The 16,304-nt window shown below is 39.6% G+C and overlaps 1 protein-coding gene across 1 annotated transcript in view; it reads left to right on the top strand.

Moving 5' to 3' along the window:
* The window catches only part of csmd3b (CUB and Sushi multiple domains 3b), a 1,733,930-nt gene that overhangs the window by 1,669,600 nt on the left and 48,026 nt on the right, over nucleotides 1-16,304 (top strand). Inside the window, exons 58-62 of the mRNA XM_067976258.1 lie at nucleotides 3,373-3,549; nucleotides 4,365-4,544; nucleotides 5,796-5,969; nucleotides 10,562-10,735; nucleotides 15,619-15,692. Of these exons, the coding sequence (XP_067832359.1) occupies nucleotides 3,373-3,549; nucleotides 4,365-4,544; nucleotides 5,796-5,969; nucleotides 10,562-10,735; nucleotides 15,619-15,692 (779 nt within the window). The remainder of the gene's footprint in view (nucleotides 1-3,372; nucleotides 3,550-4,364; nucleotides 4,545-5,795; nucleotides 5,970-10,561; nucleotides 10,736-15,618; nucleotides 15,693-16,304) is intronic.

Here is a 16,304-nt window from a genome sequence, read left to right as displayed (position 1 = left end):
CATTAATGAAAGATGCACACCTAAAACATCATAACCTCCCTTTTCTCTTTGCACCTCTTTTTCTGTCCACTTTGTCTTTTCTGAACAGTTTATATTAAATTAATTTCCTTTCTCTAGACTTATCTCCCTATTGCCACAACAGCCTCCATTTCTGGCATCTTATTTCTAATGCTTCTAACATTCATATTGATGCATCTTGTAGATTTATCTTCTTTCATGTTCTGTCTACAGGTCTCTGGTTCTTGTATGTAACTCTGGACATTGTTGTCCATACTCATCTGTTGACTACTTTCCATCATGCAATGCATCTCGTATGGGATCCAATTTTCTCCCTGCCTACTTCGTTTAAATAATTTTCGATTGCTACCTCAATGTTCTTTACAAGTCTCTCAGTTTATAATTGGTTTATGTGCAGCCCACCTCTCCTGAACGGCCCTTTCTATTCTGGAAGTGTTTCCAATTATTTATGAAGGCAATATTATTGTTCTCACACAAAGTTGCCATCCTCAATTCTATTGGTGAGCTGCCCTCCTTTCCCAAATTGGAGAACAGTTGTGTCCCCAATTTTTGAGTTTAGAGGCATTCCTAATGTATGGGACTTTTTATCCCTAAGCAGAACAGGCTCGAGGTGCTGAATGGCCCACTCCTGTTCCTATGTTCCACTTTTCTGAGCAAAGAATCGACTATACTTATAATCTCTCTATGACTGGCAAATAGTGCCTTCAATCCAAATCATCTTTTCTTTTTTTCCAGCTGCCTCTTTTCCTGAGAACTTGTTTCCTATATATTGGATCACTACTAAAGATTAGATCTAGCACATCCTCTCACTGCTTTGGCTTTTTGATGAACTCAGTGAAGGAGGAAACCTGTGCTGTCTCTAAAAACGTGCACTTTAGGTTTTTCTCTGCTTTTTCTCAGTTAGAAGCCCTATAATTGAAATCCTCCAAGGTTTGTTTTCTTGACTTTTTTTTACAGGCCTCCATGATCTGAAGAGAAATTTCCCTCACTAACTCTCCTCCTTGCAAATGAAGACATATCTTCTTTCTTTTACTGTGCTTGACCTCAGTCTTCAATGTCTCAGCTGCTTCAGCTGAAGCACTGAGATAATTTCCTTCTATTGATGCAATGCCTTCTTTTATCTATATTGCCACTTCTCCACCTGCTTTGTTTGTCTGTTTTTTCATTAAAAAAATGTTGCTGCACAATTCCTCTGCCATAGTATCCATAGTTCCATCCAATATGATGGTTGAGGTTACCATTCACCCAGTTGGCTTCCAGTAGTCATGTGATGAGTGATTACAGAATTATGCTGATCAATTTGAATCAGGCAATTAAAATAGGTATAGTTCAGACATTAAAAAATGCAGAAATGTATGTGCATTGTAAAATTTACAAATGCATGTGTAATTTTAAATGGCATCCATGTGCCCATCTATTTTAGCAAAACAAATAGTGTAACATGCTTCAGTGCTCGTGTAAACAGTTGATTGTGACTTAGTGGATGGCCAGCAGTTAGCTGTGGAATACTTTTGACCTCATGACTGAGAAAGGTAATATAACTTTCAAATGACAAAGTCAGAAGTGCATTAGAAAGTCTTCCTTGCAAAGGAGGTTAAAATGGTATTCCACAATTATGTATAAAATATTTTTTTTATTCATTCATGGAATGTGGGTGTCGCTGGCAAGGTGTCATATTTATTGCCCATCCCTAATTGCCCTTGAGAAGGTGGTGGTGGTGAGCCATCTTCTTGAACCACTGCAGTTCATGTGGTGAAGGTTCTCCCACAGTGCTGTTGGGTAGGGAGTTCCAGGATTTTGACCCAGTGACGATGAAGGAACGACGATATATTTTCAAGTCAGGATGGTGTGTGACTTGGAGGGGAACGTGCAGGTGGTGGTGTTCCCATGTGCCTGCTGCCCTTGTCCTTCTAGGTGGTAGAGGTCACGAGTTTGGGTGGTGCTGTCGAAATATCACAAATTTAAAGCTTGAATTCTTTGCTAAATTTCTTTATTTTAGTCAGGCAATTGTAAAGATAAAATGTGCTCAACACCTTAACAGTCGTGTGAGGGCAATATATTCATGATCATGTTGGAAGTCTCCTTGGGAATTTTACTTAAACATTATGATCTGTCACCATGTCAAAGATAAGTTAAATTTAAACCTGTTCTATGGCTAATTAGGATTTTAAAATGTTACCAAGTTTGATTTTTAAAAAAAGTCACCTCCAAAATGTAACATAAAATGTAGACGTTGTAAATGAGAAAACAATACTATTGGCCCGAACTTACTTACCTTGGATGCCGCTCCGTAATGACGTCCATCCCAACCGCCGTCGAATTTATCAGAGCAAGTTCGCAAATGCGCACATGCACATTAAAACCCGAAAATTGCGAACTTGCTCCGATTGGTTCAACCGCATTTTGACAAGCTCGAATTAAAGGGCCAACCACGTTACAATCAAACATAATCACCAAACAATCGTAAACTTATCTATCTGCCCAGCTGGAACGAATATACTTATGTCACGAGAAGGTATGCTTGAAAATATCAGCCCTACCCTACTTTTTAAAAGCACAATTTTTAAATGACTGCAGAACAACAAAAAATTAAATTTTAAAAATGTGGATTATCTAATTATTTCTATTTTAATATTTATTGATCATTAAAAAAATATTAAAACATATTTTGTTAAACTTTTAATTTCTGTATGTTTCAGTACATTATAAATCATTTCCTTGCCTTTTTATAATAAGGTATGTTATTACGTTAACTTTTATTTAGACTAACATTGGGAATGTCACTTTAAATGAATGAGTATTGTTTGCCTGCTTGTGAGCGATGCTTCCATCCTCACAATCTTTGCATGCACACATGACCTGCGCTGATCTCGCAGCGCACCACTGGAGAAAATTTCAAAATTAAGCAAATGGACGTCGTGGCCTACGCAGGATGTGTGGAGAGCCTTGCCACGCCAGTCGGAGCAAGTTCTGGCCCAATATTTATGCAATGCTCTGAATGTAGAACAGATTTTAGATCAGCATCCTAAATTTCTTAGATATTATTATTCAATTATGCAGTTCAGAGTATTCAGCAGCCAGATAACCAAGGATAAAACTTGCTTCACCTTTGGTAATGACCCATATTGTTTGACGTAAATTCTTCCTTGGGGAGATTTTCAGCATATTAATGAAGAAGCATTTGGAGAGTAAAGGTGAAGACTGAAACTAGAATTAGTTTCATCTTATTCTCTAACTATAGACCAACATTTGTTTATTATTAATGAAATTAAGGTGAAGCAGTTGACACTAACAATGAAAGAATTGATCTCCAGATTCTAACTTTTCCTGTATGCTTTCAATCAATGTTTACAGCTGTCAATTGTGGAAACCCTGGGACACCAGCTAATGGGAAAGTGTTTCGCATTGATGGAACATCATTCTCCAACTCTGTAACGTATTCCTGTCTAGAAGGATACTTACTCTCTGGTTCAGCTACAAGACGGTGCACAATTAATAGTACATGGTCTGGCAATGTACCGAATTGTACAAGTAAGTCAATAACTGTTAGAATTAGCATTTTTAAGCAAGAAGAAATAGTTGACACTTGGGCATCCTTTGTAAAATTGCTTTAGATATCGAAGGTCAGAGGCTGCTTAGAAAGTTCAGACATGAATGTACACTTTAAGCAGTAATTTTATTTTAACATAACACCGACCTCAATAATAGCATTTAAGTGAATTACTGTTTCTTTGAGTTTAATACAAGATTATGTTATTGTGGTACCCTTCCCATCCTGCTTGATTGGCTCTCTTTCAACACTGTCAATAAAATATGTCAGACCAATTGGAAAGCTGAGATGTCAGGTAAACCTGTGTTACACCTGTGACTTCATTGATTGACATTGCTGTCAATGAGACATATTGGACCAATATTGGACATATTGGACCAATCTGTAAGCACAATGCACAAAGAAACAGCAGACATTTTATTATACAATCAATATGTATATTATACAATCAATATCTTAACATTTCATTGTTATTTATAGTAAAACAGAAAGCTCTATTCACATTTTAAATGAGGCTAGCTAAGCTTTTCAGAAGTGTATCAAATATCAATTGCTCTGTGCCTAAAATTTTTATTATAATCAGTTTAAAAGTTTGCATTGATCCTTCATAAATCTAAATAAGATTCCCTTATTTTATTTTTGCTATCTTTGTAAATATTATCTCATAAAGTGCACAATTCTCCTCAGTGGTGACAAATGATGTGATAAACTAATGGATTTGTATTTATTTCAGTGTTTCAATTCTCTTCCTTTTACGCCACATACAAATTATGGTGTAAAATCTGGTCTTTCATAGTAATCACCTGCGGAGACCCTGGGGTACAGGCGAATGGGATGAGACTAGGGAATGATTTTACAGTAGGACAAAATGTCACGTATATGTGCCAGCCAGGGTACACAATGGGCTCTAAGGGTTCCAGGGTTCGTTCCTGCATCAGCAATGGCACATGGAGTGGCTCAATGCCATTATGTAAAGGTAACAATATTATGCCAGAGGCAGCAATTATTTGATTTAATCAATATTGAGTTTCAGATGAAAATGCACTGATATTTTTAATTATTAAACTATGATTTGTCAACAGTACCAATGTCAAATGTAATGAACTCTAATGCTGAAATAATGTAATTGCATATGCAGATTTCCACAATAGGTAGATATATATTACATTGAAGTATTATGAACTGACAATGAATTGATCTCAACAATAATGGGCCGGACCTTGCCTGGAGCGATGAAGGCCATTCGTTAGACTTGCACTGACCCATAGTCTTTCTATGAGCTGTTGCATAGCAAATTTCTGTAAATGGGACAGCCAAATGACATATCACATCTACAGGGCATCTGGGACCTGTGTGAACAGGCCCTGCAACTGTGTATCTCCTTAACCAATCAGATTGAAGAATCATTAATAACAGAGCAGAGTCAGATCCAGGAAGTGTGAGTTAGAATAGTGAATTCAATGTCAAATCAGGTACAGAAAGTGAAATAAAGAGAGGGAAAGAAAGATTGGACTTAAGAATAAAACTTAATTTAATTTTTTTTAAATGTCCAACAAAAATTAAAAGCTAAAAGAACTTTTACACTTGTAAAAGTTAATTTTCAGTGCCAGAGAGATTATTTGGCAGTAATTAAGACTTAGCACGCCATTAAAAGGTTACCTACACTGGAATGGACAAACCCTCACTTTTTCTGGCAAGTTTAGTCCGTATCTATATCATCAGTGCAGGGACTTCACACTGTTCAATACATTTGAATGGTGAGTCTGACAGCAAGATTCCGTTTTTGCGCAGCTTTTGGAGGAGCACCGCATCTCGAACAGCAACTTCTGGATTTCCGCGTTTAACTGTACCTGTGCGGTTGCCAGAAGTTACTGTCCAATTTGCACATAAATAATGGTGAGCCTCACTGTTATATTTACAGCAAAATCCAGTCCATTACCATTTAAATAGGTGTAACAGCCGTGGAAAGCAAAATACTCGAGACACCATACAACAGTGTATAGCTGTGTAACAGATAATAAGTGTTTTGCTATTTTATGCGCAATGTTAGCTACCTGTGACATGTTTGTAAATTGATAGAATTGAGTGCTCATGAGATGCATTTCCAAATAAAATATTTACATGAAGATAATCCAGTTTAATTGGTAAGATAAGCCAAGTTAGATTTTAAGTATAGTGACACATGTGAAGAACTTAACGTGTCTAATGCATTTCACTATTATTACAGCTGTTGCATGTTTAGCTCCACCTCAGATTTCAAATGGGAAAATGGAAGGAACAAACTTTGATTGGGGATCAAGCATCAGTTACAGTTGTTCTCCAGGATACGAGTTGTCCTTTCCCGCAATTCTCAGCTGTGTGGGAAATGGAACATGGACGGGAGAAGTGCCTCAGTGTTTGCGTAAGTAGATGACGAGATTATTAGGTTGAAGATGAAGATAGAACATAATAATCTATTAGTATATTTATTAGTCATACATTTTATTCCATTATTTATGTTTATTAACATGTCAAAGGAAAACAAGGTGATAATATGCAAAATGTACCCACTTCTAAGTACCAAACATTTCCCCCATAAGGTATTTTCTGTTCTTCTATTTATATATGTTTGCAACGTGAACCAATTGTTTAGACAAAGCAAAAAATTTGCCCATGCGTTGTCATTCTAGTGATGGCATAAATTCTTAGAGACTGCAACTTGCGTTACAAGACTTGTAGCATCACTTTTCTTTAATGTATAGTCCAATGTTGTGGAAATGCTCAGAATGTATCCATCTTAGTGAATGCATATATTGAAATACATTGTTCTATTTTTCGGAAGCATTCCTAATATATGTTCAGTTTTAAATTGATACACAGTATATGTAATTAAAAGTTTCTTCTACTAGATGCACATTAGTACAGATCTTATTCGAAATAAGCCTATTTAATGATTGAGAGATAATGTCCTTGCTTCAAAATGTAATTTATGTGATAATCAGGCATGACACTTTTGCTTAAAAATATAATAAAACATCACATAATATATTACTTTATTTCATACTATTTATAATGGTCAAAATGTTGCTTTGTTTATAAGAAAGTAACTGCTTGGGGAATGCGACCACAGAATCCTAAAGTTTAAGATGATCTGGGAATCCTAAATACCTAAGACCAGGAGCCAGGTCTGTAATTTTAAAAGTGATAAATTCAATGAAATGAGGGAACAACTAAAGCAAATAGATTGGGGGTAGGTTCTGCTACAACAATTCGGTAAAAGACAAATGGAATACCTTTAAAGGAGAGCATGAATGGTAAATAAATTGCCGAAACCAAACTCAGACTGAACAGACTTAACCCAAAATCAATTAATGAGCAAATTAAAAGTGACAGATAAAGTGGAGAAACGGCCTGTACACATTCTGCAGGGAGAAAGGAGAATGAGTTCATTGGGATGAAAAAAAATTGCAGAAACATGTTAAAAGGATAAGCAGAGAGGCAAAAAGAGACCCGGACAAAAATCATAGCAGCTGAGGTAAAGCATAACTGGAAAAAAATCCTTCCAGTACCACAAGACCAAGAGGGCTGTTAGAGAAGAGGTGAAAACCATAAAAGAAGCAAACACACTCAAAACTGAGGATGATTAAGAAATAGTAGATACTCTGAATGACTACTTCCTCCAAGTAGTCACAAGAGAAGGCATGAGCAACATGTCCTCCCAAATAAAGATATGTGAAGTAAAACCAGTGACCTCGTTATAAATAAGATGGAAGTCCTTGACGGATTAAATGGGTTCAAAACAAATAAATCCCCAGGGGTAGGTGGTAATTATTCCATAACCCTGAGAGAGATAAGGGCGGAGATTTGGAAGGCACTGACAATCATTAATAAGGAGTCAATGGACATTGGTGAGGTACTAATAGATAGGAAACAGGCTAATATGGTGCCAATGTTCAAAAAGAATGAGAAAACAGACACAGGCAAAACAATTGGTCTTACTTCTATTCCATGCAAAATAATGGAATTGATTATCATAAGTAAATTTAAGGGTCACCTGTACAATAGTAATCTAGTTAACAGCAGGATTTAGAAAGGGAAGAGCCTGCCTCACCAACCGCCTCAAATTCTTCAAGGAATTGACAATCGAAGTGCACTGTAGTAAGCCTTATATTGTGATTTACCTAGATTTCCAAAAGGCTTTTGATAAAGTTCAACACAAATGGATATTAATTAAACTCGAAGTTGTGAGGAATGAATAAGAAACTGGCTGCAGGGTAGAAAACAATGCGTACATACATATTAGAGGAGTAACCTCTGGTGGAGTAGGATTCTTCAGGACTCGGAACTGGGACCACTGTTGTCTCTCATCTACATAAGTGACCTCGATTCAGAAACTCAATGCAAAGTGGTCAAACTTTTGATAGGGTAGGCTGAGAGAAAATGTTTCCACTTGCGAGGGAATCCAAAACTTGAGGTCATAAATATGAGATAGTTACTAATAAATCCCGATAGAGAATTCAGGAGAAACTACTTTGCCTAAAGAGTGGTAAGAATGTGGAACACGCTACCACGAGGAGTAGTTGAGGCAAATAGCATAGATACATTTAAGGGAAAGCTAGATAAGCATACAAGGGGGAAAGGAATAGAAGGATATGCTGATAGAGTTAGATGAAGTAGGGAGGGAGGAAGTACGTGTGGAACATAAACGCCGCATAGACCAGTTTGGGTAGACAGGCCTATTTTTGTGCTGTGGACTCAATGTAAATTTGCAGATGATACTAGATGGGGTGGGGGGAGAGGGGATCAGAAGAATCAGCTCAGAAATAAGAGAATGAGATGGACAAAATATGTGGGCAGAACAATGTCAGTTGAAATTTAACGAAGATGAATGTAAACTGCTACACAGTTTGCTACACGTGCTGCTACACATGCTAAGTAACAGAAAACAGAGAGTAGTGGTGAGAAAGGTATACAGTGTTCCCCAGGGGTCAGTGCTTGGACCATTGCTTTTTTTGATGTATATTGATGACTTGGACTTGGGTGTACAGGTCACAATTTCAAAATTTGCAGATGACACAAAACTTGGAAAGGTAGTGAACAGTGGGGAGGATGGTGATAGACTTCAAGAGGATAAAGATAGACTGGTGGCATGGGCGGACACATGGCAGATGAAATTTAATGCTGAAAAGTGTGAAGTGATACGTTTTGGTAGGAAGAATGAGGAAAGGCAATATAAACTAAGGGGTGCAGGAACAGAGAGACCTGGGGTTTTTTGTGCACAAATCGTTGAAGGTGGCAGGGCAGATTGAGAAAGTGGTTAAGAAAGCATACGGGATCCTGGGCTTTATAAATAGAGGCATAGAGTACAAAAGCAAGGAGGTTATGATGAACCTTTATAAAACACTGGTTCGGTCACAATTGGAGTATTGTGTCCAGTTCTGGGCACCCTACTTTTGGAAGGATGTGATGGCCTTAGAGAGGGTGCAGAAGAAATTTACTAGAATGATTCCAGGGATGAGGGACTTTAGTTATGTGGATAGACTGAAGAAGCTGGGGTTGTTCTCCTTGGAACAGAGAAGGTTGAGAGGAGATTTGATAGAGGTATTCAAAATCATGAAGGGTCTAGACAGAGTAGATAGAGAGAAACTGTTCCCATTGACAGAATGGTCAAGAACCAGAGGACATAGATTTAAGGTGATTGGCAAAGGAACCAAAGGCGACATGAAGAAAATCTTTTTTTACACAGCAAGTGGTTAGGATCTGGAACGCACTGCCTGAGGGAGTGGGGGAGGCAGATTCAATTGTGGCTTTCAAAAGGGCATTGAATAAGTACTTGAAGGGAAAAAATTTGCAGGGCTACGGGGATAGGGCAGGGGAGTGGGACTAGCTAGACTGCTCTTGCAGAGAGCTGGCAAGGACTCAATGGGCTGAATGGCTTCCTTTCTTGCTGTAACCAGTCTATGATCCTATGATTCTATGACATAAGAAGGAAAAATAGGCAACAGGCGTACGCCATGGATGGTGCTAAGGATGAAGCTGAAAGAGACCAAGGAGTTTTGGTAAGCTTGGCGCTGAACGTGTCCAACCAATTCAGAGCATCAGTCAAGGAAACTAATATGATGTTGACGTACACAGCCAAAACAGTAGAATATAAGTCAAAGGAAGTAGTGACCAAACTTTATAATGCTCTGGTCAGACTTGACTTTGAATACTGTGTCCAGTTCTGGTCACCAAGAAACAAAAGAAGCATTCAAGTGCTGGAGGCAGTGTGGAGAAGAGCAATGAAGCTGATCCCTAGTGCCAGAGATCTGAGTTATGAGGAAGGACGGAAAAAACTTGGAATTTTCAAACGGGAAATGAGGCATCTTAGAGGTGATCTATTAAACTACAAGAGTAGAACTAGAAAGTATAGGTTCAAGCTCGTAATAGGGGTGATATTGGAAATTCTTCTTCATACAAAGGGTCATCAACATATGAAATAGATTTCCAGGAAAAGTAGTGAAGGTGAAATTCCTGGAATTCTTTAAAAAATCAATTGGTTGTTACAATGGGGAAAATGTTAGGATCTCTCTGAATGGATGAATTCAGATGGGCTAAATTGTATTCCTCATCTGTAATTATCTTGTGAACTTGTTATATTTTAAAATCTGAGATAAATGATATCTATAATGTTCATATATGTGTTCTGGATCTTCAAGTTACTTTCATAGTGCTGAAAGTAATGCAGCATCATAATAATACTTTACCATTGGAGTTGTTGATTCTGATCTTGAACAATCTGTTGATATATGAAAAATCAAGTACACATGGGTGAATTCAAATAGATTTTAGTGAATTTGAATGGAACGCGCACCTTGGCTCTGTTTGAATTTGGATCAGCCTCAAAAATTCTAACAAATTATGTCCATCGCCGAAGTATTCACTGGTAAAATTGCATCTGTCAAAATGCTATCACTCTTAATCAAGTCAACTTTTAATTAATGGATAATCTTTTATTCCTTTTGCATTTCACAGCAAAATTTTGCGGGGATCCTGGGGTGCCAGCACAAGGAAGAAGGGAGGGAAAGAGCTTCATCTACCAATCAGAGGTTTCATTTAGCTGCAACTCTCCTCTTATCCTGGTGGGTTCAAGCACCAGGATGTGTCAGGCTGACGGAACTTGGAGTGGCTCACAACCTCGCTGCATAGGTACTGAGAAAAACACGTTCACACTACACTATATAGCTTTGATATATTCATTACAAATCAACATATAAATGTTACATTTCAATCAGAATTGCGCTTATTTCATTTTTTGTCATGGGAGTAAATTGGAATGCAACATTGAAGATTTGTAGTTAGATTAAATGGGGTAGAAATTCTTCTGGGCCTGTTTTTCAGACATAAAATGGGCACAATGCCGACATATTTAGCAGTGGGCTGGCCCATGCCCAATCTGTGCTTGCATTTGGACCACTGCAAAATTCATAGGGTCATTTTTTGTTCTGGGCAACTTATGTTGATTGGGGCCTAATGCCTGTTGAAGGACCACTCCAGAAAATTTGTTTACGATGAACGGAGCAGGTACTGGGCCAGCTCCGCTCCGAATTCTTCAATGACCCCTGCGGTCGCCAACAAAAAATTTAAATTAAAAGAAATCTTCCTGTGGAGCCATGAGTATCAGCAGTGCTCCCCATGCATAGCCCTCTCCAATCCCCCTCCTGGGACTTACCTTTGAACTGCTGCTGGCAAAGCAAGTGGCCCAACATTTGGTATCTTCAATGCATGAGCTGCCTGTGGAGGCCCGAGGGGTGCCAGCAGCACATGCATAAAAACGTTAATGAGGCCCGGGCCTCAAATTTGGTCTGCCCTCTGGCCTCTCGATTGTGAAAAACTCTGTAGGGTGGGCAACCCCTCCCCAACTGAACAAGGGTACATGAAGTTCTCTGCTCCCAATAGCTTACTGAGCCATTAAGACCAGGATGGTCTGAGTTCATTCGTTGGCATATGCTGAGTGAGTCAAACTTAGCTTTGCACCAGTGACAGTCCTACAATTAACTTCAGCATCTCAGTTGTAGGATAGAAACATAGAAACATAGAAAATGGGAGCAAGAGTAGGCCATTCGGCCCTCTGGGCCTACTCCGCCATTCAAAATGATCATGGCTGATCATCTAACTCATTACCCTGTTCCTGCTTTTTCCCCATGTCCCTTGATCCCTTTAGCATTAAGAATTATATCTATCTCCTTCTTCAATATATCTAATGACTTGGCCTCCACTGCCTTCTGTGGTAGAGAATTCCACAGGTTCACCACCCTCTGAGTGAAGAAATTTCTCCTCATCTCGGTTGTAAATGGCATACACCGTATTCTGAGACTGTGATCCCTGGTTCTGGACTCCCCAGCCATCAGGAACATCCTCCCTGCATATAGTCTGTCTAGTCCTGTTAGAATTTTATATGTTTCGATGAGATCACCTCTGATTCTTCTAAACTCTAGTGAATATAGGCCTAGTCGTCCCAATCTCTCCTCATACGTCAGTCCTGCCATCCCAGGAATCAGTCTGGTAAACCTTTGTTGCACTCCATCCATGGCAAGGACATCCTTCCTCAGATAAGGAGACCAAAACTGCACACAATACTCCAGATGTGGTCTCACCAAGGCCCTGTATAATTGCAGTAAGACATCCCTGCTCCTGTACTCTCATCCTCTTGCAATGAAGGCCAACTTCCTAACTGCTTGCTGCACCTGAATGCTCGCTTTTATGGAATGGTGTACAAGGATACCCAGATCTCGTTGCACCTCCCCTTTTCCCAATCTATCACCATTCAGATGATAATCTGCCTTTCTGTTTTTACAACCAAAGTGGATAACCCCACATTTATCCACGTTATACTGCATCAGCCATGTTCTTGCCCACTCACCCAACTTGTCTAAATCACATTGGAGCCTCTTTGCATCCTTTTCACAGCTCACATTCCACCCCAGCTTTGTGTCCTCTGCAAACTTGGAAATGTTACATTTAGTTCCCTCATCCAAATCATTGATACATATTGTGAATAGCTGGGGCCCAAGCACTGATCCCTGCGGTACCCCACTAGTCACTGCCTGCCACCCGGAAAAAGACCCGTTTATTCCTACTCTCTGTTTCCTGTCTGTCAACCAATTCTCAATCCATGCCAGTATATTCCCCCCAATCCCATGTGCTTTAATTTTGCACACTAACCACTTGTGTGGGGCCTTAACAAAAGCCTTCTGAAAATCCAAATACACCGCATCCACTGGTTCTCCCCTATCTATTCTCCTTGTTACATCCTCAAAAAACTCCAGTAGATTTGTTAAGCATGATTTCCCTTTCATAAACCCATGCTGACTTTGTCCAATCCCATTAATGCCCTTCAAGTATTCTGTTATCACATCTTTTGTAATAGACTCTAGCATTTTCCACACTACTGATGTTAGGCTAACTGGCCTGTAATTCCCTGTTTTCTCTTTCCCTCCTTTTTTAAATAGTGGGGTTACAAGTGCCACTTTCCAATCTGTAGGAACTGTTCCAGAGTCTATAAAATTTTGGAAGATGATCACCAATGCATCCATTATTTCCAGGGCCACTTCCTTCAGTACTCTGGGATGTAGATTATCAGGCCCTGGGGATTTGTCAGCCTTTAGCCCCATTAATTTCCCTAGTACTATTTTTTTTACTAATACTGGTTTCCTTCAGTTCTTCCCTCTCACTCGACCCTTGGTTCCCTAACATTTCTGGCAGGTTATTTATGTCCTCCTTTATGAAGACAGAACAAAAGTATGTGTTTAATTGTTCTGCCATTTCTTTGTTCCCCTTTATAATTTCCCCCATTTCTGACTGTAATGGATCTACATTTGTCTTCACTAATCTTTTTCTCTTGACATATTTATAGAAGCTTTTACAGTCAGTTTTTATGTTCCCTGCTAGTTTACTCTCATACTCTATTTTTCCCCTCTTAATCAAACTCTTTGTCCTCCTTTGCTGAATTCTGAACTGCTCCCAATCCTCAGGCTTGCTGCTTTTACTGGCAATTTTATATGTCTCCTCTTTGGATCTAATACTATCCCTAATTTCTTTTGTAAGCCACGATTGAGCCACCTTTCCTGTTTTATGAATAATTGTTGTAATTCCTGCATACATTCTTTAAATATTAGCCATTGCCTATCCACTGTCATCCCTTTTAGTAAAGTTCCCCAATCTATCTTAGCCAACTCGCACCTCATACTTTCGTAATTTCCTTTATTTAGATTCAGGACCCTAGTTTCGGATTCAACTACTTCACTCTCCATCTTAATGAGGAATTCTATCATGTTATGGTTGCTCTTCCCGAAGGGACCCCGCACAACAAGATTGTTAATTAATCCTTTCTCATTGCTCAATACCCAGTCTAGGATCGCCTGTTCTCAAGTTGGTTCCTCAACGTATTGGTCTAGAAAACCATCATGTGCACACTCCAGGAATTCCTCCCCCACAGTATTATTGCTAATTTGGTTTGACCAATCTGTATGTAAATTAAAGTCACCCATGATTATAGTTGTACCCTTCTTGCATGCGTCTCTAATTGCCTGTTTAATGCCCTCCCCTACATCTCCATTACTGATTGGGGGCTGTAGACAACCCCCACCAATGTTTTCTGCCCCTTGGTGTTTCTTAGCTCCACCCATACAGATTCCACAAAGTGATTTTCCGAGCCAATATCCTTCCTCACTATTGTATTGATTTCCTCCTTTACTAACAATGCTACCCCAACTCCTTTACCTTTTTGCCTGTCCTTCCTAAATATTGAATACTCCTGGATGTTCAGTTCCCATCCTTGGTCACCCTGCAGCCTTGTCTCCGTAATCGCAACTATATCATAACCGTTAATCTCTATCTGCACTGTTAATTCATCTAGCTTATTGTGAATGCTCTGCGCATTAAGACACAATGCCTTTAGACTTGTCTTTTTAAGATTGCTAGTCATCTTAGTTTTATTTTGCACTATGGCCCTACTTGTTTTTCGCCCTTATTTTCTCTGCCTTCCACTATTGCTTCTTCCCTTTCTGTCTTTTGTTTCCCCCTCCTCTGTCTCCCTGTTCAGGTTCCTAACCCCTGCCATTCTAGTTTAAACCTTCCCCAACAAGACCAGCAAACATCCTCGCGAGGACATCGGTCCCAGTCCTGCTCGGGTGTAACCTGTCCCGCTTGTCTAGGTCCCACCTTCCCCAGAACCGGTCCCAATGTCCCAGGAATCTAAATCCCTCCCTCCTACACCATCCCTGCAGCCACGCATTCATCCGGTCTATTTTCCTGTTCCTATACTCACTAGCACGTGGCACTGGTAGTAATCCTGAGATCACGACCTTTGAGGTCCTGCTTTTTAATTTATCTCCAAACTCCTTAAATTCACCTTGCAGGTCCTCATTCCTTTTTTTACCTATGTCGTTGGTACCGATATGGACCACGACTACTGGCTGTTCATCCTCTCCCTCTAGAATGCCCTGCAGCCGCTCCATGACATCCCTGGCCCTAGCACCAGGGAGGCAACATCCCATCCTGGAGTCACGTTTGCGGCCGTAGAAACGCCTATCTGTTCCCCTTACAATTGAATCTCCTATCAATAGAGCCCTGCCACTCTTATTCCTCCCCTCCTGTGCAGCAGAGCCACCCGTGGTGCCCCAAACTTGGCTCTTGTTGCTTTCCCCTGATAAGCCATCTCCCCCAACAGTATCCAAAGCCGTATATCTGTTTGAGAGGGAGATGGCCCCAGGGAACTCCTGCTCTACCTGCGTAGTCCTTTTACTCTGCCTGGCAGTCACCCATTTCCTTTCTGCCTTCGTAATCTTTACCTGTGATGTGACCACCTCACTGAACGTGCTATCCACAATAATCTCAGCATCAGGATGTTTCTGGGGCCAGAGAAATTGTACCCCATCAATGAGTCACTGCCTTTAGGAAAGGATAGAAGTAGTGCATGAGGTAAGGGTAAAATTGTCATAATTTGAAGAGCATCGTGGACTTGAAGTTGAAAGTTTGATTTTGAATGTTAAAGAAGGAACATGAAATAATGATTCTTTTCTTTCATTTAGAACCTTCACACACGGCTTGTGAAAACCCAGGAACGCCACTACATGGGACACAAAATAATACGTTTGGTTATATGGTGAGTAACATATGGATGAAATTCTCTTCTTCACTAATTTTATGAAAGAAGTAAATGCAACTAAAGAGTAGTATTTCTTTAGTCTTTACTCACACCTACATTATTGCTAAACATAGTGATGGCAGTAATTTCAATACTCAGGTAATTTATCACAAAATGAGTGGTGTACAGGAGTGCGGTGACAGAGTAGATGTTAAGAGTCCTATAACAGTATCAGCTCTGTTAAACTTTGGTAAGTGCAAGAACACCTAGAAACAGAACAAACATCAAATGTGGAACCTGGACATCTTCAGGAGTATTTACTGCCGATATTCAGTGATTGATTCAGTGTAATATAATATTCACTTTATTCACAGAGAAATTAAGAATGTCATAAGGTAAAAATTCCAAAATCAGAACAACAAAAAAAATGAGGACGCTACAGTTGGCTCCACCTTCCTGTATCAGGAGAGAGAAAAAATGGCCTCGAAATTCACTGACGCCGCGTCTGTTTTGAAAGTTTAAAAATGGGCGTCTAAGCGCCCAATATGGCAGGTAGCAAGCTCGCACATATCCCATGCCAGAAGTTCACTGCCCACATATTGGTTCAGGCTGAAGTATAGGCATCCAGGG

This window comes from Heptranchias perlo, chromosome 3, assembly GCF_035084215.1.
Source record: "Heptranchias perlo isolate sHepPer1 chromosome 3, sHepPer1.hap1, whole genome shotgun sequence".
Lineage (NCBI taxonomy): Eukaryota > Metazoa > Chordata > Chondrichthyes > Hexanchiformes > Hexanchidae > Heptranchias > Heptranchias perlo.
Note: the sequence above shows the minus strand (reverse complement) of the source record. Positions and strands in the feature narration are given on the sequence as shown.